The sequence below is a fragment of the Podarcis melisellensis genome, assembly GCF_964234715.1.
Source record: "Podarcis melisellensis genome assembly, chromosome: 6".
NCBI classification, from domain to species: Eukaryota; Metazoa; Chordata; class Lepidosauria; order Squamata; family Lacertidae; genus Podarcis; species Podarcis melisellensis.
Window position 1 is genome coordinate 38,733,354 of NC_138538.1, and position 25,643 is coordinate 38,758,996.

General features: G+C 44.1%; 1 protein-coding gene across 4 annotated transcripts; it reads right to left on the reverse strand.

Annotated features, from left to right (window-relative positions):
- Positions 1–1,468: 1,468 nt before the first annotated feature.
- LOC309372100 (membrane cofactor protein-like) lies at positions 1,469–25,367 on the reverse strand. Of its 4 annotated transcripts, XM_081915361.1 has the most exons (12): positions 25,045–25,350; positions 24,036–24,256; positions 22,941–23,037; positions 21,248–21,333; positions 20,587–20,784; positions 18,578–18,760; positions 14,992–15,048; positions 5,572–5,610; positions 5,252–5,293; positions 4,534–4,563; positions 3,553–3,628; positions 1,469–2,296 (listed from the first exon to the last, which is right to left on the reverse strand). In XM_081915361.1, the coding sequence occupies exons 3-12, from the start codon at positions 22,979–22,981 to the stop codon at positions 2,188–2,190; spliced, it is 861 nt and encodes a 286-aa protein (XP_081771487.1). In that variant the 5' UTR covers positions 22,982–23,037; positions 24,036–24,256; positions 25,045–25,350; the 3' UTR covers positions 1,469–2,187. The 4 variants fall into 4 exon arrangements, with proteins under 4 accessions (XP_081771487.1, XP_081771485.1, XP_081771484.1 ...); XM_081915359.1 differs by lacking the exon at positions 24,036–24,256 and having other exon boundaries at positions 14,992–15,045; positions 25,045–25,367; XM_081915358.1 differs by lacking the exon at positions 24,036–24,256 and having other exon boundaries at positions 25,045–25,362.
- Between the last annotated feature and the right edge of the window lie 276 nt (positions 25,368–25,643).

Below are 25,643 nucleotides of genomic sequence, written 5' to 3' on the forward strand. Positions count from 1 at the left end.
TCTATCCGCTCCAGAAATTCCTGGAGCTGAGATGCCATTATACCCTGGGATATTAGAAACTGGCCAATAATTATTCAATACGGTGGGATTCAAGGAAGGCCTTTTCAATAGAGGTCTTTTAACTGTCTCCTTAGGCTTGCAGGATCCTTGCCTTGTTGTAAGGTGGCACTGACCACTCTCTTCATACATCCAGGCAGTTCCCCACTGGCTTTTTTGATGAGGCAGGAAGAGCAAGGATTTAGTACACCTGTGGTAGCTCTCACATTTCCAAGGATCCTGCCCACATTCTCGGGCTGTACAAATTGAAAAGTATTCATTAACACTGGACAAGCAGAGGCCAAAGTTCCATCCACCTGACACATCAACTACAGTGTCCAAGTCAGAACGGATCTGAGTGATTTTGTCAGTGAGGTGCTGGGCAGGCTGTTGAGTACTCTAAATTCTCCTATGGGTCAGAGTGTAAAAGATATCTGACCACTCAAAACAGCTCAACTGGATGGCTCCTTAATGAAGCAATGCAGGCAGAGAGAAAAAGAAATTGTTGCTGTGCTCACTGCTACAGAATAGTTCTTCAAATAGGCTCTAGCCTGTGTTTGGTTGGACTCATTCTGTGTTTTCTGCCAACATCACTAGTTGCTATCTCATGTGTTTCATCATCACGTGTTTCTAGAAAACCAGGGGGCGGGTTTTGCTCCACTCAGTAAGATACTCATGAGTGATCGTGTCCACCACCTTGGTTATTTCTCTGTTCCTGAAGTCCACCAGTGCTTCAATAGAATCACCTTCCAAGGCAACAGGAAACTCCCCAAGAGTCATCAGCCACCTGGGGTGGACCATCTTAGTAGGTGCCCCACCTCTGCAGAAGTTTCAGTAATTCTAAACTCTATCAAGAAGTGGTCTGACCATTAAAATGGAACTATAGAAAGTTTATCCACTCTAAGATCACCGTCATCCAATCCAGCACAGAAAACCTAGCCCAGAATGTGCCCAGATACATGAGTAGGACCAGAAACAAGGAACAGACTCAGGCTTCTGACAGGGGAGCTTCAAAGTCCCTGAGAACAAGCACCAACCCCAAGACCACCATGGCTAGCTGAGGAAGAAAAACTGTAAAAACCTGTTTTACAGTTACTGTAATGCCACATTTGGCTTCCAAATATATTTCAATAAAAGCATCCCATGAGGCTTTGTATAAGATAGAATAGTGCACAGAATGCTTGGCCAGGTGCTGTAAAGGAGAACTTTGAAACTGCTATGTGGTGATAGCTGTATCAACCCAAGCTACACTGCACAAGCAGTTTGGGAGTAGAAAAGCTAGTGATAATACTTAGTGTCTTGTATTCAACATTTCAATTTATTTGCACACATTCTAAAATAAACAACTTTTCTTTCCTATAAATATTTAATCGTTTGAATAAATAAAGATGCACAATTTAGATTCTAAAAGCACTGTAAAAAAATACCTTCATGAATGTAACAAGTTTAATTCAGTACACTTGAAGCACTGCAGTTTTCACTCTAATTGATTTTAATGGGAGAGTTATTTTATTTAACTTTTTCCTACGGAAATTAAGGTGTCTCAAAAGTGTTCCTTGCTTTTTCGGCTAAGCATACAGAACTTTTGTTTGCCTATGATGATTTTTTAAAAAGAATATTTTCTATTAGGCACATATTACTGTTGTTTACACTTTTGAAAATCCTGTAAGGAAATAAAGGCAGCTTTTAAAATTCTGCATGAGAAAGCCTTGAGGAAGTCAAAAGGTTGGTAATTTTTAATAGCTACACTTGCCCCCTCCGTTTCATGAGATGAACAAGATTCTAGGAAACAAATGGCAACATTTCACATTTCCTACACAGAACCCATTACATCTTTACAAGGTTTGAAGAAATAGTAAAACACCTTGCCAGTGTAGATACACAGTCAGTTCTGCTTGGCTCTGTATTTGATTAAGGCACTTAAAGAGACATTCTTCAAGAGAAGCTGAAACCCAGTTCTACGAAAAAGGTAAGAGCAAATGATGAGAGTTTTGTTGGGGCCCAGTACTGCTTCATGCTTCAAATAGCTGAATAACCTGGATGGCCAGTTCTTAATGAAAATTGCTTTGACTTTTCACATAGTCCTTCCCTCAATTCTCATTTCCAGTTATAAAAATTGGAACTGTTAGGATCAACTGGAAGGGTGCTGGATTACAGGTTTACTGAAGAAACCTTGTTCAATTGAGAACCTTTGGCTTCCAATCCAGATTTTGATACCGACTTGTCAAATTGAGCAGGACTAGAAGGAGCTTCGGGTATTCTGTGAAAAATTTTAAAATATTTAAAATTAATACCTATGTTCCAAACATTACACCATTTTGTTTTGTTTTCCAGTCAGGAAGGAAAAAAGCAACACACAAATACATCTGCATTCCATTTCATGTTATTCAAATTTTAAAAGTATTGTAAGTAACTTTCACACTGAAGCAGTAGCCATGCTGTTGCTTCTTGGGCAGGAAAATCAATTTCAGAAGTTGCAGAAGTAATGCACTGATTGTTGGCAACTGCAGGATATTAGAAGTGATGCAGATAAAGTGAATTAGGATTACATAAGCACAATAGATATAAGGGTAGGAGACACATAGCCTAAGTATAGAAAAAATAGTGATTCCTAATAGATTCCTCTTAGAGAGCTTGCCCTTCTCTCCACTGGGGTTGTTATTGCCTCTGAATCAAACAAAACTCTTGCCTTTGACAAAACAATCAGCATGCTTTGGTATCAAATCTAAATTCCACAAAAGACTTAAAAGACATGTAACCTACCTGGGACAGAAATTATTGCACTGGATATTTATAATGAGTAAATAATTACTGAATTAATCCATGGAAACAGCTTAATTTGTGCTCACAAACTATGGGAAAATATATGCACGGTATCAAAACAGTAAAATCATGCATACAAAGCTACAACAAAAATGGACAGCCCTGGATAAAAAAATAGAAAGAAAAGCCATGCAAGAGAAATGTGGAGAATAAGTTGCAAATTGTTGGTTTAGATTACAGCACTGGCTTAGTTTATTCTGGGGGGGGGGGGGGACAAAACAAAACATCACTGCCTTTAGAAAGAACTGTTCAACAAATCTATTTTCTTACTGTGTCTGAAAGCAAAAACCACAGACTGTGATACACATTTGTAAAAGAGAGAATAATGTTTTATAACTTTATTTAATAGTAGATTTCAAGATTTTCAGGGCCAGAATAGTCATTGTGAAGTCAGCATTGGCATAGACAGCTGATGTAAACTGAGAAATACCATTTCTGTCACATCAGAACACCAATGCTGGAAATGGGATAAAATACTGACTAGCCGTTCTAGAATAATTACTGTGCTTTAGTTAGCTTTTATCTGTGCTAGGAGATTAGTGCAACTGTTCAACAAAAAATGTGCAAGCCCTTTCTGAACACTAAGCACATGCTTAGTGTGAGCAAAGTAGAAGTCAAGAAGCGTATGGAAGCTCACTCAGCAACCAAGAAGGCTACAGAGAATCAGGGACAGCTTCTCTTGGGCTGACTCACCCAGTTTTCTTGTAAGATCTGTATTTCCAAAGTCCAGCAACTAGAGCAAGCACAACTACAAGAGCCACGAGACATCCTTGAAGGGAAAAAAGAGAATGATATACCGTAGTACCAATTAATAAGACAAAGTAATTATTTTTCTGTTGAGGAAAAGCAATAGTATCAATAGAAGTCACAAGACAAGTTGTTACCTTGCAATACTCAACGGACATTAAAGCCACTCAGGTGTTACTGGGCAAAGTCTCTAGACAAATACCTTGAGCAGTGAGTCCACTGTACATCTACAGTTACCCCCTTTTGGGGCAGATGTGCCGTTGTCCTCAGAGATTGATTGCAGCTACGAGTCATTTTGCCCCTAACAGATGTCAACTCTGCAGACTGAGAGGCCCTAATGACAATCAAAGAGCAACTCTCCAACCCAAGCAGTGTGTGAAGCTGAAGCAGAGTCACCAGGTTGCCCCCAAGACTGAGGGGGCCCAGCATGCGTGTGATGTCACACGTATCGCGTGTCATGCACGTGCAGCGGAGGAGACCAAGCACTCTGAAGGAGCTGGCCATTAGCCCTGTGATGTGTCTCACATACACAGCCACCTCAACACTAGGCCCCCTGGAGTTGGCATGCTTGAGCTCAAGACACCCTTACTCCTGAGGATTTTTTTCAAAGCCCCAGTCACACCCAGGTGCAAGAACATTAAAAGTCACAGCATGGGGGAAGTCTGTGCTGAATTTAGAGACAGCTATGTACATTACAGGAGCAAAGATAGGGGAGGAAGCAGAGCTGGCCTCACCAAATAAACAAACAGACAAAGTATATCCGTCTGTACCCTAAGAATATTTGATAAAGAATCATTTTCCCCCTCCAAGTAGGAGTCTTTAACATTTAAACCACAAATTTGAGAAAAAAGTTAGTGAAATGCACAAGGCATTAAAATACAATAGCAGCATTTGTACACTGAAGTAACTTGCTCTGTAATTACTTACCAATAACAATTGCTGTGATGTTTTTAGATTCTAGAATAGAAGAAAATTAAAAGTGTGAGCTAAAATATGAAGCAATTTAATTCTGACAGGTTGTGGCTCTCTCTCTGCTGTATGTATTAATATTTTATTGAAGGAATTCCAGTTATAAAGAAATAAAGTAATACAGACAAAAAAAAGGAAAGGTGAGATAAGAAAAAAAAGAATAAATATGTGTCAAAAGAATCAATATACAAAGTTGCAATGTAATGTACTCCCATGCATACTTATATAAATAAGTTATATTATAATCCTAATAAATATGTGGATATTAATGCTACATTCTGTATAAACTCAGTTCAAATGTTGTCATTTTTTTCCAAACAAAGTCTATTTCTATAAGCAGTCCATTCATAAGTCACGAGTGTTGTCATATTGTCAATCCATTGATTTAAAGGAATCTTATCTTTATTCTTCCAATTCATCAGTCTCTTGGCCACTATTCGGGCAAATAGAATCCACTTTCATTGTCTGGTTGTTAATTTCCATATAGGTATATAGTTCAAAAGAATAGGTATATAGTTCAAAAGAATATTCTTTGCTAAAAGCTTTAGCTTTTTCTGCATAGTCATAGTTATACAGTCCAGCACTTCCTCCCAAAGCATAGTGCGTATACAACACTGTACAAACTTATGTTTCAAGTAGGCATTGTCCTTGCCGTATCTCCAGCATAGAGCTTTACCTGTGTCATCTCCAGGAGGCGTCTCTGGATTGTGTGTTGGTCCTATATAAAAGAGGGGGTTGTTATTATTATATTTATTTATATCCCACCTTTTTTCCAGACAGGGAATCAAGACAGCTTACAGATAAAATGTAAACAGCTTTTAAAAATCATGTAAAAACAATTAAACACCAATATTGTGTGTGTGACCTATTAAAAATACAGATAATTACAATAAAAAGCCTCACTAGTTCATAAAAGTAGTATAGGAAATTCTAAATTAAAGCAAAGAAAACTGTAAAGCTTATAAATTTGCTGTCACTACAACTTTTCAGCTGTACCTGTATTGTCTCCAGGAGGCACTGTCTCTGGATCTGCTCCTATAAAAAAAGAAGGGGTTGTTATTTTTATATTTATTTATATCATGCCTTTTCCCAGACAGGGAGTAAAGGCAGCTTACAGATAAAATGGAAATGACTAAAAAAGTCATGTAAAAACAATTAAACACTGGGGGGGGGGTGAGAGAGAGAGAGAGAGACCGACTTATTAAAATACAGATTGTGATGGGATAATGAGCTGCTTGTGCGTAAAAGCTTGATCCCTCTGGTGTTTGGCTGGTCAACCAAACCGAGGCACTAACGGAGCCTCCCAAGGCGTGACTCCGTTAGTCGCTGGTAGAATCTGACAGTGGGCGTCTACGAAATTTACGCCAACATAAAAGTTGTTTCACGGACATGCGCCTTCGTGACTCTCTGCGTGACAGCTTCCGGCGAAGGGTGGGAGTTGCCAACGGGGGTCTTGTTACCTCTGCACTATTCTCACTAGAAGTATCCCAGAGCCCTCCCTCCTCCGACTCCCCTTCTGCCGGAGCTTCTGCTCTCCCCCTGCTGGTTCCCTCCTCCGCTGCAGAATCTCTCCGAGTCTGCTGGAGCCTCTGCACCATCTCTCTTTCCGATGGCAGTTCCCTGACATCCACCTCCCCCTCAGGGCCCCCTTCACACCCCGCTTCCTCTCCCACTGGCGGTGAGGGCGGAAAGCCCCTAAAGGAACTCTCCTCGTCGTCCGAGGATTCAAACACTTCTAACCATGGCGTACCGTCTCTCTCCCCGTCTTCCTCTTCTTCGTCGGAGTCGGCTTCCTCACCCACCCCTGACTCTGGGAACCCTCCAAACTCTCCTTCCTCATCGGTGGTCCCAAAGTGTTCCCTTCTAAATCGTGCCACGGGTTGCGGTTTTTTTGGGAAATGCCGATGAAATGTTTCTATTAAAACCTCGTCATTGACTACCTCAGCGGGTACCCAAGTGTTTTCCGACTCTACTTCCCCCTCCCATTCTACCAGATATTCCACCTGATCCCCCTTCCACCTGGAATCAATGATTCCTGCCACGTTCATGTCGCGTTCTCTCTCTTCTATCACGGGCGTTCGGGAGACCTCTCTCTCACGCTCCCCCCCCATTCACGTCCCTCTCGGTACGGCGACAGTAATGACCTGTGAAATACTGGGTGCAATTTCATGTGACTGGGCAGTCTGAGTTTGAATGCTACTGGGTTCACCTGCTGTATGACCTCAAAGGGTCCCAATCTTTTGGGTTTCAGTTTCTTACAACCCCCCTTGAAAGGTAGTCCCTGGGTGGATAGCCACACCCGGTCTCCCACCCTTATAGTTTCACCTTCCCTCCTATTTTTGTCTGCTTGCTTTTTATATTCTTCCTTGGCTCTCTCTAAGTTAAGTTGTAGCTGACGGTGGATGGCTTCCATCTCTTCAACAAAATGTTCCGCCGCCGGCACACTCCACCTCTCCCCTCCTTCTCCTGGAAATGCCCTGGGATGACACCCATAATTTGCCAGAAAGGGACTCAGCCCTGTGGACACGTTCTCAGCGTTGTTGTAGGCAAATTCTGCCAGAGGTAACTTATCTACCCAATCATTTTCTCGGTCCTTTACATAACACCTCAGGTATTGTTGTAAAATCCCGTTTGCCCTTTCCGCTTGCCCATTTGTTTCCGGGTGCCGGGCAGTGGAGAAATTGATTTCCACGTGCAGTAAGCTCATAAGTTTCCTCCAGAACCTGGAAGTAAACTGTTTCCCTCTGTCGCTGACCACCCTCAAGGGGGCGCCATGCAACCGGAAAATATGCTCTACGAACAACTTGGCGGTTTCCTCCGCTGTGACCGCATGTGAACAGGCTATAAAATGACACATCTTAGTTAATAGATCTACCACTACCATGACCGCCGTTTTGCCCTTGGATTTTGGCAGGTCCGTCATAAAATCTATGGAGACTGCCTCCCATGGCCTTTCTGGTGTGGGTAAGGGTTGTAAGAGCCCCGCTGGCGCCACCCTCTCCCCTTTCGCTCGCTGGCACCTGTCGCAACCCCTGACATATTCCCGTACATCCTCCCTCACCTTGGGCCACCAAAACTCCCTGGTAACCAACCACATGGTTTTGTGCTGTCCAAAATGCCCCGCTGTGGGGCTATCATGCAACTGCTTGAGTACTCTGCCCCTCAGTTCCCCATCGGGTATGTACAGTGCCCCTTTGTAATACAACGCCCCACTCTTTTCTTCAAACCCCCCTGTGTTCTCCTCTGTCCTCCTGAGTTCTCTGAGTTTCTCTTGGGCGTATTCGTCGTTCTCCGTACCCTCTAACAGTTCTTTCTGCCCCACCAAAGCCGCCCCACACACCCAGCGGTCTTCAGGGATTACGTGCCTTGCTTCCGGCGCGCCCTCCCCCTCTAAGTACTCAGGCTTTCTGGAAAGAGCGTCCGCCCTTACGTTCTCGGACCCTGGCACGTAACGAATCTCAAAATTGAATTTGGAGAACTCCTGGGCCCATCTCACTTGTCTCTGGTTCAGCACTCGGGCTGTTCTCCAGTACTCCAGATTTTTGTGGTCAGTCCGGACTTGAACCTTGTGCTGCGCCCCAATCAGCAAGTGTTGCCATCTCCGGAATGCTTCATGAATGGCGAGCAGTTCTCGGTCGTATACTGTGTAGTTCCTCTCGGATTTGTTCAACTTCCGCGAGAAGAATGCACACGGTCTCCATTCAGACGCATCTTTCCCCGGCTGGAGAAGCACGGCCCCTACCGCTCGGTCTGACGCGTCAGTCTCCACTCGCATTGGTTGCCGTAGATCCACGTGCAAAAGTTGCTCCGCCGACGCAAACGCTGCCTTTAAGCGTTCGAATGCCCCTTGCGCTTCTTCCGTCCAAGCAAATTTTTTCTTGCTGCTAAGACAATCCGTGATGGGCGCTGTTAAATGGGCAAAGTTCTTGATGAACTTCCTATAGAAGTTTCCGAAGCCCAGGAACCTTTGCACGTCCTTCTTGGTCTTTGGTGTTTTCCATTCCAGTACCGCTTGAACCTTGCTGGGATCCATAGCCAACCCCTTGTCAGACAACCGGTACCCCAGGAATTCCACCTCCCTGCTATGAAACTGGCATTTCTCCAGTTTCACCCACAGCCGATTTTCTCGCAGTTTGCTCAGTACTTCTCTAACATCTCGCACATGCTGCTCCTCATTCTCTGAGTACACCAGGACGTCATCTAAGAACGCCACGCAGTTCTTGTAAAGCAATGGCCCCAGGACGTGATTCATGAATGATTGAAAGCAGGCGGAGCCCCCTTGTAATCCAAAAGGCATAACTAGGTACTCAAACGCCCCCAAGGGGGTGAACATAGTGGTCTTCCACTCATCCCCCTTCCTCACACGTATCAAGTTATATGCCCCCCTAAGGTCCAGCTTGGTAAAAATCTTCCCTTTTCTCACCCGTGTCAGAATGTCATCAATTCTGGGCATAGGGAAAGTCACTGGTTCTGACACAGCATTTAGGGCCCTGAAATCACACACAAGCCTGGGTTTGCCCGTGTTTTTTTTGTCCACAAAGAACACTGGGCTGCCCCCCACCGCTCGTGACTCTCTGATGAAACCTCGCTTGAGGTTCTTGTCAATGAACTCCCTTAACTCCTGCATCTCACGGTCTGACATGGCATACAGCTTGCCCACTGGCAATTGTGCTCCTGGGAGTAAGGTGATTTGACAGTCAAAGGGTCTGTGCGGGGGCAGTTTATCTGCTTCCTTTTCACTGAAGACGTCAATCAAATCAGCGTATTGTGGTGGCACCTTCCCCTTGTCAGTCACTTCCATCCCTGCTAGAGTGGCTCTGGCCCCTGCCTGACCCTCTCCCTCCTTGCAGTGTTCTAGGCAATGTGCTGAACCAAAGGAAACAACCCTCTGATGCCAGCCTACTAGCGGATCATGTAGTGCCAGCCAGCTCATTCCCAGAATGATGGGAGCTCCTCCCAAGGTGGCTACATTAAACGCTATCAGTTCTGTGTGTCTTGCCACCCTCATAATCATTGGTATAGTCTGTTGGCTCACTTCTCCCCCCAACAGTTCCCTCCCATCAATCGTGGTTACTTGCAAAGGCTTACTTAATGGGAGAGTTTGTATCTGGTGTTCAGCAGCAAACTCCTTACTCATGAAATTACAGGAGCTGCCTGAATCCAATAGCGCTTTTATCTTTAGTGGGTGTCCGTTTGACAGTTCCAGCAACACCTCTATCACAAGCGCTGGTCTTGGAGGTTCCGGCGTGGGCACATTAACTACTCCCTGGCCTGGCTGCTGTGCCCTGATGTTGGCAACCAGGCGTTGGCTTTTACTTGCTCCTCTATTTCTCCTTCCTCCTTTCCCCCAACAGTTCCCGCCATGCCCTGCCATTCCTTCCTTTGCGGACAAACTCTGGCAAAGTGCCCTGGCTGTTGGCAGAGATAACATCTCTTGGCACTCTTTCCCTCCTTCTTCCGCCCTTCACTGGTGTTTGAAACTGCGCGCGCGCGCGCTGTTCCCAGTTCCATCGGCTCTGCGGGCGGGAAAGACTGCTCCGGAATCTCTGGAATGCGGAAGTCCTTCCAACGTTCCCCCTTTCCTTCCCGCTTTTCCAAAGCTCTTGCTTCTTGGCGCGCTCCTATGGACAGTGCAGATTTAGTCAGCTGATCCATAGACTCCGCCCTGGGCGCCCGGGAAAGTTCATCTTTCACTGTCGGAGAGAGCCCTTCTTCAAATAACATTTGAATAGGTTCACTTGCTAGATCCCACCCCAGTCTATGAATAAGCATAGTGAACTCAGTCCAGTACTCACGTACAGATCGGCTCCCCTGTTTGCACCCCATCAACTGCCTCCGCACCACCCCCTGCTCAATCTCGCTGGAAAACATCAAGTCCATGGCACGAAAAAACTTCCTCGTGTCCTTTAAGATATCATTATTGGCTGCCATCAGGGGTCGAACCCAGTCCCTCGCCCCTCCCTCTAGATGGCTAATTACGTACGCCACTCTAGAGTTCTCATCGGTGAAGTCATCAAACAGTAGATTGAGAGCATATTGCATCTCCGTTCTAAAGGCTTGATAGTTCCTGGGATCCCCCCCAAATCTCTGCACCAATCCAGGCACCTTTCTGGCAAGTGGGGCGGTTTTCCCCTTATCCGCATCTTGAGCCCTCCTCTCCTCAAGCCTCGCCGTTTGCAGCGCGAGCTGGACCTCCATCGCCCTGTACCTTTCCTCCAGGCTTGGACCTGCTCCAGCTCCAGCTCCTGCGGTTCCGGCTGGTTCGCTCATGATGCCCTCTGCTTGCACAAACTGCTTTCAAAGACTGTCAGATTGCTGTGATGGGATAATGAGCTGCTTGTGCGTAAAGGCTTGATCCCTCTGGTGTTTGGCTGGTCAACCAAACCGAGGCACTAACGGAGCCTCCCAAGGCGTGACTCCGTTAGTCGCTGGTAGAATCTGACAGTGGGCGTCTACGAAATTTACGCCAACATAAAAGTTGTTTCACGGACATGCGCCTTCGTGACTCTCTGCGTGACAGCTTCCGGCGAAGGGTGGGAGTTGCCAACGGGGGTCTTGTTACCTCTGCACTATTCTCACTAGAAGTATCCCAGAGCCCTCCCTCCTCCGACTCCCCTTCTGCCGGAGCTTCTGCTCTCCCCCTGCTGGTTCCCTCCTCCGCTGCAGAATCTCTCCGAGTCTGCTGGAGCCTCTGCACCATCTCTCTTTCCGATGGCAGTTCCCTGACACAGATAATTACAATAAAAAACATCACAGCACCAGCCCAACCAGTTCTGCTTTGGAATTTATGAAAACCAGTTTAGAAAATTTTAAAATAAAGCAAATTAAACTGGAAAGCTTTGACTGGATTTTCTATACAATAAAAGAGATGTCTTTGTACAAAGAAAAACATTCCATAAGTTATACAATTTGCAGAAAGCCAGACAGAGCTAAAGGACTCTCTAGCATCTAAAAAGCCCCACAAAGAACTAAAGTGGAAAGGGAAAAACCCTCAGAGCAGTGACTCCTCAAAACTTCTGAGTGATTTTTCCATGGGAAAATTCAGCATTAAAAAAAGTACCGTATTTTTCGTCCCATAGGACGCTCCGTCCCATAGGACGCACCTACTTTTTTGGGGGGGAAATAAAGGGAAAAAAATTCCTTTATTCCCCCCCCCAAAACCAGGTCGGGGAACAGTGGGATGGCGGTGCTGCGCCTCCCCGCTGTCCCCCGAGCTTGTGGGGCTGGCTGATGTCTGCCTGGCGCGAGGGGCGCTCTGCTTCAGGGCGCCCCGCGCGTCGGGCAGCAGGCTACTGTCCGCAGCATGGGGAGCCCTCTGTTTCAGGGCGCCCCACGCGCCCCCCGTGCGCAAGGCTTGTCGACACCAGCGCGGAGAACGGGGCAGCCTCCGAAGGGCGCCCTGTGCTCCGCGCTGCCGGCTGCCACCCGCAAGCCATGCGCGCCCGGGGGGAGATCCCCCGGGTGCGCAAGGCTTGCCGACACCAGCGCGGAGAACGGGGCGGCCTCCGAAGGGCGCCCTGTGCTCCGCGCTGCCGGCTGCTGCCCGCAAGCCTTCAGCTCCCGGGGGGAGATCCCCCGGGTGCGCAAGGCTTGCCGACACCAGCGCGGAGCACGGAGCGGCCTCCGAAGGGCGCCCCGTGCTCCGCGCTGGTGTTGGCAAGCCTTGCGCACCTGGGGGATCTCCCCCTGGGCGCGCATGGCTTGCGGGCGGCAGGCAGCAGTGCGGAGCACGGGGCGCCCTTCGGAGGCCGCTCCGTGCTCCGCGCTGGTGTCGGCAAGCCATGCGCGCCCGGGGGGGAGATCCCCCGGGTGCGCAAGGCTTGCCGACACCAGCACGGAGTACGGGGCGGCCTCCGAAGGGCGCCCCGTGCTCCGCGCTGCCAGCTGCCGCCCGCAAGCCTTCGGCTCCCGGGGGGAGATCCCCCGGGTGCGCAAGGCTTGCCGACACCAGCGCGGAGCACGGGGCGGCCTCCGAAGGGTGCCCCGTGCTCCACGCTGCTGGCTGCCGCCCGCAAGCCTTGCGCTCCCGGGGGGAGATCCCCCAGGTGCGCAAGGCTTGCCAACACCAGCGCTTCTGGGTGCCGGCAAGGTCTCCGCTAGCCGCCTCTCCCAAGGCTAGCGGAGCGCTGCGCTAATCCCGAAGCTTGGGGCGTGCGGAGCTTAGCGCGCCCCAAGCTTCTGGGTGCCGGCAAGGTCTCCGCTAGCCTTGGGAGAGCTGGGTCTCCCACGGCTAGTGGATAGCTTCCTGAAGCCTGGAGAGCGAGAGGGGTCGGTCCGCACCGACCCCCCTCGCTCTCCAGGCTTCAGGGAAAGCCTGCATTCGCCCCATAGGACGCACACACATTTCCCCTTCATTTTTGGAGGGGAAAAAGTGCGTCTTATAGGGCGAAAAATACTGTATTTCAGACACTAGTGGATTTGGGAGTTGACCAAACTGACCAAGCAGTCAGAAGGTATCTGAGATACCCAAGAAGCATTAGATAATAGGATAATATTTAAGATACAGTGGTGAGAAAGGATGGTGTAGTTCACTTGCTCTTTTCTTCCTTTTTAGTTTCTTTTATGTTATTTCTTGTAGATTAGTTTCTCTCAATAAAACTTTGTACCAAAACAAAAACATTTTCTCATTTCAGTTTCCCCTGCTATCAGCTATCAACATAAAATACAATAAAAGCTGAACTAATCTAAAGAAGATAAATAGGAGAGAAGCAAGAATAACCAAAATAAGAAGATAATGAATAATAAAGAAAAGTAGCAGAATGCAGTTACAGCAGCAAGAATTTTATTGGCCCAGAAATGGAAACAAGAGGAAGTACCGACGATACAAGAATGGAGATTGAAATTAACGGACTATGCGGAACTGGACAGATTGACCAGGAAAATAAGATATGTTCGAAACCAAAAGTTCATCGAGGATTGGGGAAAGTTTGTAGATTATCTGAAAAATGTATGTCATGTGCAAACAACGTTAGTGGGGTTTCAAGAAGCACTGTAAAAGTTTGAGATGTATTGTCAAAAAGAAATAGAAAGGGGAGGGAAGACAAATGGCAATGCAATGAAGGGAATGCGTATTGAATAAGTAAACATGGATGATTACCAGAGAAGCTGAAGTAAGTCAAAAAAGATTAATTTGTTAAAACATAGAGGATAATGTATAACTGTTTTGGAAAATTAATAAAAATATTTTTTTTTTTAAAAAAAAAAGGAGCAGAAGAAAACAAATACCAGGTCCTCTATCACAATTATACCTTAACCTTTATTCCACACACAGAAGTGAACCCTCCCAGCTCTCACATGGGTGGGACTTTTTTCCTCTTCCCGTAGCCTCCCACCCTGGGAGATCCTCTCCTCTGCCCCTTAAGCAGGGCCCTTCATCTTCCATCCATCACCTTCCTGTGTGTATCTTCATTAATCCAAGATAGGAAACTTCAAAAAGCATATAGATAGATAAACATAGCAGAGAGAAAACAAGAATTAAAGATAATAGAAAAGCGAGCTAAGAAGAGAAATAAAGAAAAAGATAGTCTTCCAATTCCTTTCATTTGATTCCGATTCCTTTCTCACACAGACAGAATTCAGTTTTGTTTTCGCAGCAAACACAACATGTGCAAGATGGAGATTTACAGGCAGTATAAACTGAAGGTTCAGAGTTTATCTTATCAGTTGTATTCTTTCGAAGTCAAGTAATTCCTTTAAGCTAGCTAGCTTGCATTTATTTATTTATTTATTTATTTATTTATTTATTTATTTATTTATTTATTTATTTATTCTAGCCTGTTAACCAGTGCTTTTTTGGTCCCCAGCAACCTGCCAGCTCTCTGGGTACTAATTAGCTGGCAGATCCTGCTATCTTTGAACTTTAACCACCTAGTTTGCCTTAACCTAAATGCAAACTCGGATGGTTGAGTGCCTATTGAACTGCAGCCAGAATATCAACTGTGAAACAATGAGATTTGCATGCTTGGGAAATGAAAACCTAAAGAGGCAACCCCTTCAAAAGATAGACTAATGAAGAAAGAGCAGACCAAACAGCTGTTGAACAGAGTGACAGCTGGAAAAGAAAAACAGAACATGGGACAGGACAAGGGAAATGGAATGCACTGACTGGAGTAAATAGCTTGCTAAATTCTGAATAGGCACAGTTCAGATGGAAGGCCACACACCACAACATTCTGTTGCAGGTTCTTCTTATGGCGTGTAATTCCAGTATCTCAAAACGAGTACTGCACTACCATGTACCCAAGTCTCCTCATGATATTCTTCTAATAAAATTAATCCTCTCTCTGCTAACTTATCTCTGCAAATATTGACAAGAGTCCATTTCCTCCGCTCTGGTTCTATCCATAAACTCAATTCTTGCTCACGCCCCACTTCTTAAAATGCATCCACCAATAACAGCGAAAAGCAAATGCTTACCATTTCCAGGGCCTGGGTTGTCATCTCCTCCTCCTCCTCCTCCTCCAGGCGTTCCTGCTGTGGCATAAAGAGACTGATATCAACTTTCAAGTGCTGACTGCTCTGCATTAATGCCTTCTTTCAAAATTAGCCCATATAGGGTGCCATATGGTCTCAGGACACCAAGTCCTCTTTGGAATCAGCTTTAGGAAATTAAAATAATTTTAAATAAATAAATAAATAAATCAGATGTTATTATATTTTAATTTCTTAATAAGCCAACTTTCTTTTTCAGTGTCTGATATTATCTGCATTTTTCTCTAACACTATATTGTACTTGTCCATCACGAGGCTGGCAACTGAGAGCACATAGCTAGTCAAGGATGACCTCCTTCTTCTTTGGTGATCACTCATAGCCGAGTAAGATTGTCTTCCATAAACACAGTCTTAACAATGAGTTTGTAGTGACTGTGGAGGCCAATTCTGGATCCACACATCTTTCCACAGTGGGGACATAGGTTTCTGGATGGGAGTTGATCATGGTGAAGGTTTGCTAAACGTGCCTTCCTCTTAGCACATTTCTCTCTTTCGTCCTGAGTTCAAGTGTCTTCAAAGTCTTTTTCCAACAGCCATAGGCTGTTCTCCAATTTCAGCGCTCGCAGGCCAGTGTTTCCCAGTTGTCAGTGTTTATACTACATTTTTTTAGATTTGTCTTGAGTCTTTACACCTTGTTTGTTGACCACTGGCATTACGCATTCAATTTTTAAGTTCTGAATAGAATAGTTGCTTTAAAAGACGATAGTCAGGCATCCACACAACATGACCAGTCCAACAAAGTTGATGCTGAAGAATCATTACTTTGACACTGGTGATCTTTGCTTCCAGTACACTGACATTTGTTTGCCTGTCTTCCCAAGTGATGTGTAAAATTTTCTGGAAACACAGTGGATGGAATCTTTTGAGGAGTTGGAGATGGCGTTTATAAGTGGTCCATGTTTCACAAGCATGCAGTAAAGTTGGTAGTACAATAATTTTTAAACAAGAATTTTGGTTTCCCTCAGAATGTCCCAGTCCTCAAACACTGTACACTTGAATCAGGAGAAAGCTGCACTCGCAGAGATCAGGCGATGCTAGATTTCAGCATCAATGTTGGCCCTTGTGGAAAGATAACTGCCCAGGTAGGAGAAGTGATCGACACTTTCCAACGTTACACCATTGAGTTGGATTTGTGGTGCTGCAGAGGGGTTGTTTTGTGCTTGTTGGTGCAGCACTTTGGTTTTTTTGGATGTTGAGCAACAGGCCAAGCTTTTCATAAGCTCCTGTGAAGACATTTAGGATGGTTTGGAGGTCATCCTCTGAGTGTGCACACACTACGTTGTCATCAGCATGCTGAAGCCCTATGACGGAAGTTACGGTAATCTAACATTTGCTTTCAGCCTACTCAGATTAAAAAGCTTTCCATCTATTTGATATAAGATTTCTACTTTGCTGGGGAGTTTCCCTTCAAGGATGACCATTACTGCTGCCGCCACTAGCAGGGAGGGTGCAGGAGATGGGACAGAATGAAAGAGAGAAATGTCTGAGTAGGCTGAGCAAAGCCAGCAAGTGGCTCAAAGAAGAAATCACTGCCATGCCCATATTGCTGCCACCAACAAAAGAAGGAAGACTGCACTTCAAAACTGCAGGCTTTCTTTTGTGGGTCAAGATGGCAGGGGGTGGGGATGAAGGAGAAAACTCCTTCTGCCCCTTGGTCTTCCTGCCCCCTGGTGGCAGGTGGCCCCAGGAGGAACAATGAGTGAGTCGCTGGCCAGGCAGGTGGAGCAAGTGGTGAAAGGGCAAAATCACTAACCAATTCCATGAGCTGTTACTGGAGGAGGAGGAGTGAGGTCCACCAGACACAGTGATCCCCTCTCCTCACTCCTCCCCCTTCTTGGTAAGTGGCTGTGACCCAAGAAGTCAGGAAAACAACAGAGCCCCATCCATGCTGCCACCTAGAGGTTTAATTATGAAATCTTATATATCCTATTAGTGTATATGGGGTAAAATAATCCTGACTTCAATTTGAGATATTAAAGTCATTTGTTTTCCAGGGTGGATAAAAATCAATGATTTTTCTTTAAAAAATTGATTTTAAAAAAAAACTAATTGGATTTTAAAAAATGAAATATTTTGGAGGATTAATCTTTCTAAAGATAGTTTTCTATTTAAGTAACATTATAGTCCAAAGGCTATTCATCAGGAAATAAGGATTTGTTTTTAATTATGTAGCATGAGGCTTTATATGCAATGTTTAAATTTTTTGGTAAATGAATTCCATTAATCCATTCACAATGTCATGCTCTTCCAGAGGTTTCTGTAAGACTATTTGGGGCAGTTTTTCTAATGAGAAAATATTATCACAGATGCTTGTTTCTGCAGTTCTCAAAAGTGTGAATTTGTGTCTGCAGAGATAACATGCCTTTTCTTCATAGGAAAAATGTTATAAAATGAACATACAGAGTTGAGTAAAAACCTTGTTCTTTTGCACATTTATATACACACAATCAACCTGTTACCTCTTAAATGCTAAGTTCCAAGAGGTTCAATGAGTACATTGTTTGGAATGGAATAGATCTGCACAAGTAGCTAAGTATGAAACAGTACAAATGAAAGTGCAACCTTGTGAGCAGAATACTCCACAAGTCCTGAGGTGTAATAATTGTGCAAGTCAGTTGCATGTCTGTGCAACTCAGACTTCAGGCAAGTGCTGAAGGCACTTTAGGGCTGGCAACCTCTTCTCAATTCCACTGGGTTCCAACAACTGCACTAACACTTAACTGTACAGAATAGGCATCTGAATGTAGAAGCAAATCCAAAGGGGTGGTGGGTGGTGGAAATAGTAACTGGATCTGTAAGTCCTTGGAGAGACCTTGAAGTGCTTGCCAGTCAACTAATAAAGAGTTCACTGGTTCCCAGCCCTTCTTCCCAGGGCTCGCCTGACATTGTCCAAACGATAAAGTCTCTAACCACATCAGTTAACAAACATTGGTACATACGCCATAATGTTATTGTTTTAGTTAAAATGTTTAAATTGCTATTAAGGAAATGTTATTTTTTATTTTTCTCCTTCCAATGAAGTACAGCAGAAAAGCTGTCCAAATAGAAACAGCTAACTTATTAAACCTCACAATAATTTTATAATTATCTGTCTATGTATTTCTAATAGTATAACCAAATCAGTAATTTTTGATATAATGGTAAAAACTACTCTGAAAATTTATTATTCCAAAAATGAAACCTTCATTTGGTTGTAAATATTAAGATTATACCAGCAAGAATGAGTCTTTCTGTAAAAAAGAAGAAGAAGAAGATTTAAATCAAGTCTTACTGACTGGTGATTTAAATCAAATCCACCCTGCTTTTTATTAACTCATCTGTGCTAGAAGTTGTTTTTTTGGGACCTCCATCTGGATGGATGGTGGCAACATTGGTGGCAGAAAACAGAGGGGGCAAAGAAATAAGTATGTTCTGCAGTAAAGTGCAACACAATACCTCTGACATTTATTTATTGAATTTATACTCTATGCTTCCTCCCAAGGAACCCAATTAGGTGTAGTAAGATACTTACCCTTAAAGCATTTTGGAAAAAGAGGAATCCATGCATGGTCAGGCCCGCATGTACAAGTGCTACTCCCCACCATAACATATCCTGGATTACATTCAAAATCAGCACGATCTCCATATGTGTAAAAACGTTGAGGCTTTGTTGTCACTCTTCCATTTTCTATTTCAGGTTCACGGCAACGGACCACTGAAAAGAGAAGAGCAATATTTAGAAATCTACCTGATAATTAAACCATGGCTGATTAAACTCTGCACAAGGACTTAACTATGGTTTATCTACTGCAAATAAACTACAGTCTGATGTTATTAGCATATAAACTTCAGTTTGCTGCAATTGTAGATTGGCATTAGAGGTGCGGCCAGCACCTTTTTATTTAACTGTGGCTTGTTTGTCCATCCCACCTCAGACACTCACCAAGTTGCAAAGGCAAGAAAGAAGAGCAGCGGGAAAACTAAGTAAACTTCAGAAAAACAAGCAAAGGTTTGCTTATTTGTCTGTGGGAGAATTTAAACTTTACTTGTGGTTTGTTAGGAGAAGCTGCCACTGGTTTGGAGAGGCTGCCTTACTGCAGTAGCTCCTCTAACAAACTGGGTCTCTACCAGATGCTGTCTGGTCTCTTGGTTGCATTTTCTTTAAGGTGTTATTCCCACATGTGGGCATGAACCATTAAGAGGTGGTTTGGAAGTAAATTCTTACCACACCGTTTTGGGGGTTTGGGGGAATAAGCTGCTTAGGAGAAATTGGAGGTGGGCACACAAAAACTGATTCAATTCCTGCTGGCTTAAATTAATTAACTGAACCATTTAAGCATACAATCTCAATTAAATTGAATTATTTATTCTACAAGTCTGCAAACCACTTCAGAGATAGGAACTATCAAAGTTATGTACAAGGAGATAAAATCAGATAAGATACAAAACACTAACCTCTAGAAACAATAACATCATTCCAGCAAGTATAAAATTAAAATAGGCTGAGTCGGACTTCAGGGGAAGCTTTCTGGAAATTGCTAAGAACTATTTAAAACCCTATACAATTTTTGGATCAGGTTTCCCAATGCCTCAGATTTTGATGTTAAATGGTGTGGATCTACTTAGTACATTCAGAACCTGCCTTCCTAGATCTGCTTAGTTACAGAAAGATGACTGCATCATCTGCCCTCAGACAGTCTGCTGAAGTTATTTCACTAAAGTATTCGTGACCCACTGAATATTTTTCTTAAACAACCACCACATCTATGCAGGCTATTCCTAATGAGGCTGATATATGGCATATAGTATTATGCCAGTATACTATTGGTAAAGTTAGGTCATTATACACTGATTACTTCATCTGAATGCAAGATTTGTTTAGTATAGATACTGCACAGAGAGCCCTTGGCATGTAGAAAGCCAAACCAAGTCCAAATGAAATTAATCAAATAAATTTCTCACAACTAAATCTAATTTCCTTTGTTCTCAATGAGACAAAATAGTGGTTATTTTGATTGGATTAGAGGCCAGGGATGTCCAACCAGTAGATCCCCAGCTGATCCTGGTAGATCACAGGATCCTTATGTACAAAAAGTTATGGGGGGGGAGCTACAAAAAACTATGTGCAATCCTCCTCAAAATAGCTCAGCAACTCTGGGCACTTCCCTCCTAAAAAATGCTCAACAATTCTGGGCAATCCACCCACCCCATGCACGCTCCTCCCTCCCTCCTCCTCCCTCCAACTGCCAGTTTTTTTATACTGAGAGTAGATCACAGTCTCTTGGGAGTTGAATATGCCTGGATAGACTTTCAAACTGACTCAGATTACAACAAGCAACTCATTGAGGGGGCAATACTATTGCATCTCCTACACTGAATAATTTGCAGTCCCACTGAATATCTCACAGGTTGAACAGCAGCAATACAGTGCTTAGCAGACTGCAAAGTTAGCTCCTTCTAACAATAATTCCATTCACCAGCCATTGCACACAAATTACATTAACATAGTACATCAAAAGTACTAAACATAATCTCCATCACCTTTACATTTAGGCGGAGATGGGCTCCACTCTCCACGAGTACCATCTGCAGAAGTTGAACATGTACTAATCGGGCTTCCAATAAGGGAGAAACCTTGTCTACAAGTGTATGTCACTGATGAGCCATAATAAAACTCTTCAAAAGGTTGACCACTGTGTGAGCCAAAGGGAATGTTTTCAGGGGGGTAACATCGGATTTCTGGGAATCAAAAGAAACATTAACAGTTCAGCAGGACTACAATTGCAAAAGCATCTCTGTTAGGAGTGTATTTGGACTAAAGTTATTTTCACTTAAATGATGTTCCACTTTATGAAGTAATCTTATGATAATTCAAGGCCTGATCATCCATTTTAACTTTCACCCAAACACTGAACCCAAGTGGACTGCTGTGTAGGTATTGCAACCTCCTCAAAAGCAAACTGGATCTTCTGTGAAGCAAGCTGGACTTGAAACTTCACAGAGGGAGCTGTCAAAGCCCCAGTGCCGTCTTCAGAGCAAGGAATGCTCGGCGGGGGTGGGTTTGAGTATATTGAGCATGATCAGAAAGCATCCTAAACTCTGAATATTGGTTGAGGACACTTACACTTCTGCAATAAATAGAGTCACACAATAGCACATTGAGTTTATATTAAATTAAATTCAAATTAACAATTCATCTTACGATGGCAAAATGGAGGTCCCGTATGCCACTCCAATTTGTCGCCTACAAGCACACATCGAAGAGTCTTTTCGCCTATCAATCTGTACCTAAAGGGAAAGAGAAATCTTTTATTTTAGTGAATTGGGCATTAAAAAGTATGTGAAAAGAGCATATTTTTAAATACAGTATACTTGGTTTATTTAGATTATTTATATCCCATCTTACAGAGTCACCACTCTGCTAGCTGACAGAAACGGAAAAAAATAAAACCAACCACCACCAGTTCAAAAGCAGTTAGAAACAACACAGCAGCAAAAATATAATAAAAGCAGGATTGAAGCCAGTTCAAACAACACTGAATGACACCTGGCAACGCGGTCTTCACTTGCTGCTAAAACAATGTGAAAATGAGACCAGGGGAAACTTCCTGGGGAGAGGATTCTATAGGTGGGGCAGCGCAACTGAAAAAGCCCTTTCTCTGGGTGCTGTCAGTCTAGGTTGAGACAAGCTACCTATTTAATTTAATTCCAGATACAGTGGTACCTCAGGTTACAAACTTAATTCATTCTGGAGGTCCGTTCTGAACCCGAAACCGTTCTTAACCATTTTGCTAATGGGGTCTCCCGCTGCCGCACAATTTTTGTTCTCATCCTGAGGCAAAGTTTATAACCCGAGGTACTACTTCTGGGTTAGTGGAGTTTGTAACCCGAAGAGTTTGTAACCCGAGGTACCACTGTACAGGAATTATCTCTTTGTTAAAGAGTGCCCATAAAAAGTCACACCAACATAAAAACGCCAGTAGCTTGGACATAGTGGCTTTGTAAGCAGCAACCTAGGCTTTCAAATTTCATCATAGTGGACTTCCTCAATTCAAGGTGAAGTACTTGAAATACAATTCAGGTATCTAATCCAGGACTGACATTCAGCTATGATGGGGTGTGTCACCTCAAAAAGAAAGGGGAGCAGTAAAGGCAGGAATTCATGATCTTCCCAACAGATCTTATTTCATTAAAAATGTCATAACACCCCACTTGAGTTTATAATGATTTAGAAAATTGTTTTGCCAAAGCGATTGTAGATAAAATCCATGATTATCACACCATATCATAGGGGGCAGAGCTGTGGTTGAGAAAGTATGGAGCACATGAACTCTGCAAAATATTATTATGTTTATTTTGCTGGAGAGAAGTTAGGGGGGCATCTGAAAAACTTCAAGTGTGGTCTAATATCATTATTCTGTCATATTTATTTTATTTTTAGAGAAATGCACAGAGAACCGTGGACTTGCTTGAAGCAGCAGGGCTGCAAGGAGGAAAAGGAGCCAGGGAAAGAACAGCGGATTTCATCAGTGAGTGGAAACACATCCAGATGCCAGCATTGAAAGACAGTTCTACACACTGAGAAATAACCAAATGAAAGACCTGAATACACATTTCTCAAAAGCCAGAGCTTGCCACTGTCCAGTTACTAAACCAACCAGAAATGGTAGACCTGTTCTCTGGTGCTGCTAAGTTGTTTATTAATTTATTTGGAGTATTTACTCCCCCCACCTCACCCTTTCCCTGGACACCCATAATTATAATTATAACACAGACTAAACAAGAATGTCAAAAATCTAGCCTAATATTTTAACAATTAATATGTATCTGTCACGAGCCCCTCCCAGGAGTTCTAAACAAAGCCAAGTAGGTACAAAAGGCAACCTACAACTCACCCCTCATTACAGCCTAGAGTTATTTCATCACCTAGCCGCATATCGCTTGATTTTACTATTCTGCCATTCTCTAAATTTATAGTAGGACATCGACTTCCTAACAGGAAAATCAAAACAAGCATTAGCACATGTAGCCTTGATTTCTTTAAAAAGAAAATAAAAAGGGTACACTACAAACACCAAGGCCACTTCCAGGTGATCTGTTTGTTTGGGGAGAGGTTATACGGCATTGTGTCCAAAAAAATTATCTTAGTATCTCCAGTGCAATTCCCCATCACATTCTTTACTGCAAGATGTCCATTTTTTAAAAAAAATCAGATTTGGTGCACAAGAGAACCAAATACATGTCAACTGTGCTACCTGAATTTGTTGGTATTTAATTGAATCCCTCCTACAATATAGAGACAGTCTGAAAGTGTCCTTGGAAATACTATATTCATTAAAGGATAATTCAATATCCAGTTTTACTGGTGGTTCACAATAATGTGATCTTTAGGGATGGTTGCAGACGTTAAGTGTTCTTTCTTTATTCCTTCATGAGTTGAAAGCAGTTGAGAGACCATTTCTTGCTTTATGTACACTTATTTCTTTGTTGCCTCTGGCATATAGATGTTCAAAGTTTTTGGACTGTTGCAGCTGACACTATCCAGTATTAAAAAGTTGACATCTGAGATCATTAAAAACTCTATTTTGTTTACTATAAAGTTGTAATAGTACTCCTGTATTCATGACAATAGGTAAAACAAAGGTATATTTGTTCAAATAATTTTAAAAGACAACAGCTGAGATAATGAAAAACTCTATTTTGTTTACTACAATGTTGTAATATTTCCTCCAAACATGCTATTGTTCTCTTCTTGTTTCTTAAAAGCACCGTGTGTCTACAGACCCAAGGGAATTCACCACTTGAGTCCATCATTAGGAGGAGTGATGTTCAGAATATTACATCTCAATTTAAGTCTCCAATGTTCTATAAAAGAAAATCCTCCTTTATTATTATTAGTCTCTGGGTCTCTTCCAGTCCTCAAACAAGATATCTGATCTAAGATGGAAGTTAAACAGTTTTAGATATTCAGCTAATTAAGTGAAACTTACCTTGACAAAACCTAGGATTTTCTATTGACCATTTTGAAGTGTCAAGACATGTAAGAAAAAGAGTGTCTCCAGGAATAGACTCATAACCTGCAATGCAACCGTAGGGCAAAACAGTCCCAGCAGGATAACTGTCTTTCGGATCCCCGCTCCTTCGGGTAGCATTGGCTACATGTGGATGGGTGCAATCACTTGGAAATAAAAATTCAGAGGAAGTTCTGAAGCTATAGGAGAGAAGGCAAGGTTCATTGGAGTGTAGTAGATAATTCGTAAATCTCTATGACACTTTCCTCTACTGGGATCTATAGGACCATGTTCCAATAGACTCTGGGAGTTCATTTGCAGAGCACAGCTGGAACAAGATGGGCAGCAGTAAGACTTATAGAGTAATCATAACCATGTCTCTTCAGATGTAAGCTGAATTTTAAGGGGCTTGTTCACAGATAATTGAGGCTCAGATGGGAGCCTTATCTACCACCTGCTACACACATGGAAAATAAGTGGTTGCCTTTTCATCTAAACAAACTTGTGAGAACCACATGGGTGGCACACCTGCTACCCCCATCTAATGACTAACAGGAGACAGAGGGAGAAAGATACAAACAACACCAGCAACTGAAGGATTGTCTCCTTCCCCATGATGGAGCCATTACTTTGAGAAAGAATCTGTGTGGGAGAAACTATGGTTAAAGGTCTTATGAAGCGCAATAGAAAGAGGATGCTTTGGAAGATGGAAGATTGAAGAGGAGACGTTAAGGCTGTTTTTTTATATCTGAAGTGCTGTCACAGCCGAAGGCGGAGCAGAATAAGAACGAACACGTGGGAAGGGGCAGAGAGCTAACTTCAGGTAAACACAGACAGGCTCCTAGTTCCCTCCTGCCCTGGACGCGGGAACTGCCTTCGCCATCCCCGAGAAAGCCTTGCTTCGCCCGTCACTGGAGCGAGGCGGGGCGCCTCCCATTTGAGAGAAGAACCGACGGGCATCCCGAAGCCCACCCCCCCCCCGCCTCACCTTGAACTCTGGACAGCGAGGAAAACAGCGGCAGCAGCGCTAACGGAAACCGCCCCCCGCCAGGGAAGTCAGGAAGAGGCGCCATCGCACGAAAGAGAGAGCCCGGAGTCAGAGAAAGAGAAAGCGCGGCCGCAGCTGAAAAGCAAAGCGACGGAGCGGGCCCAGGAAACGACTCGACGGGAAGTGAGAGGCGGCGGCGCGCTTTTCCGGCCAAGGGGCGTGAGCAGCAGCGTCGCCTCAGAGGCTCCGCTGAGAGGAAGGCGGGGGGGGGGGGAGCGAGCCACAGGAGGAACCACATCCGCCGTTATCGGTTCCCGGTATTAGCTAACGCTCCAAGGACGGCGCGCGCGTGCTGGTTGGAGGTTGCGGGGAAGAGCGCGCTCGGGATTGGCGGGTGGAAAATGTGGGCGAAACCATAACTGAGGGGGAAAGGCGCCCTGTTGTTTAGGATAAAAGCCGTGTGGTGGGTCTGGACCCCTGACGGGAAGAGATAACGGGCTCCGCGCATGGCAGCCCAAGCTGGGGCGTGTCCAGCTGCTCCTGGTGTTGGGACTGGGAGACCTCGAGGGACCCGAATTCATTCCCACAGAAAAAGACCC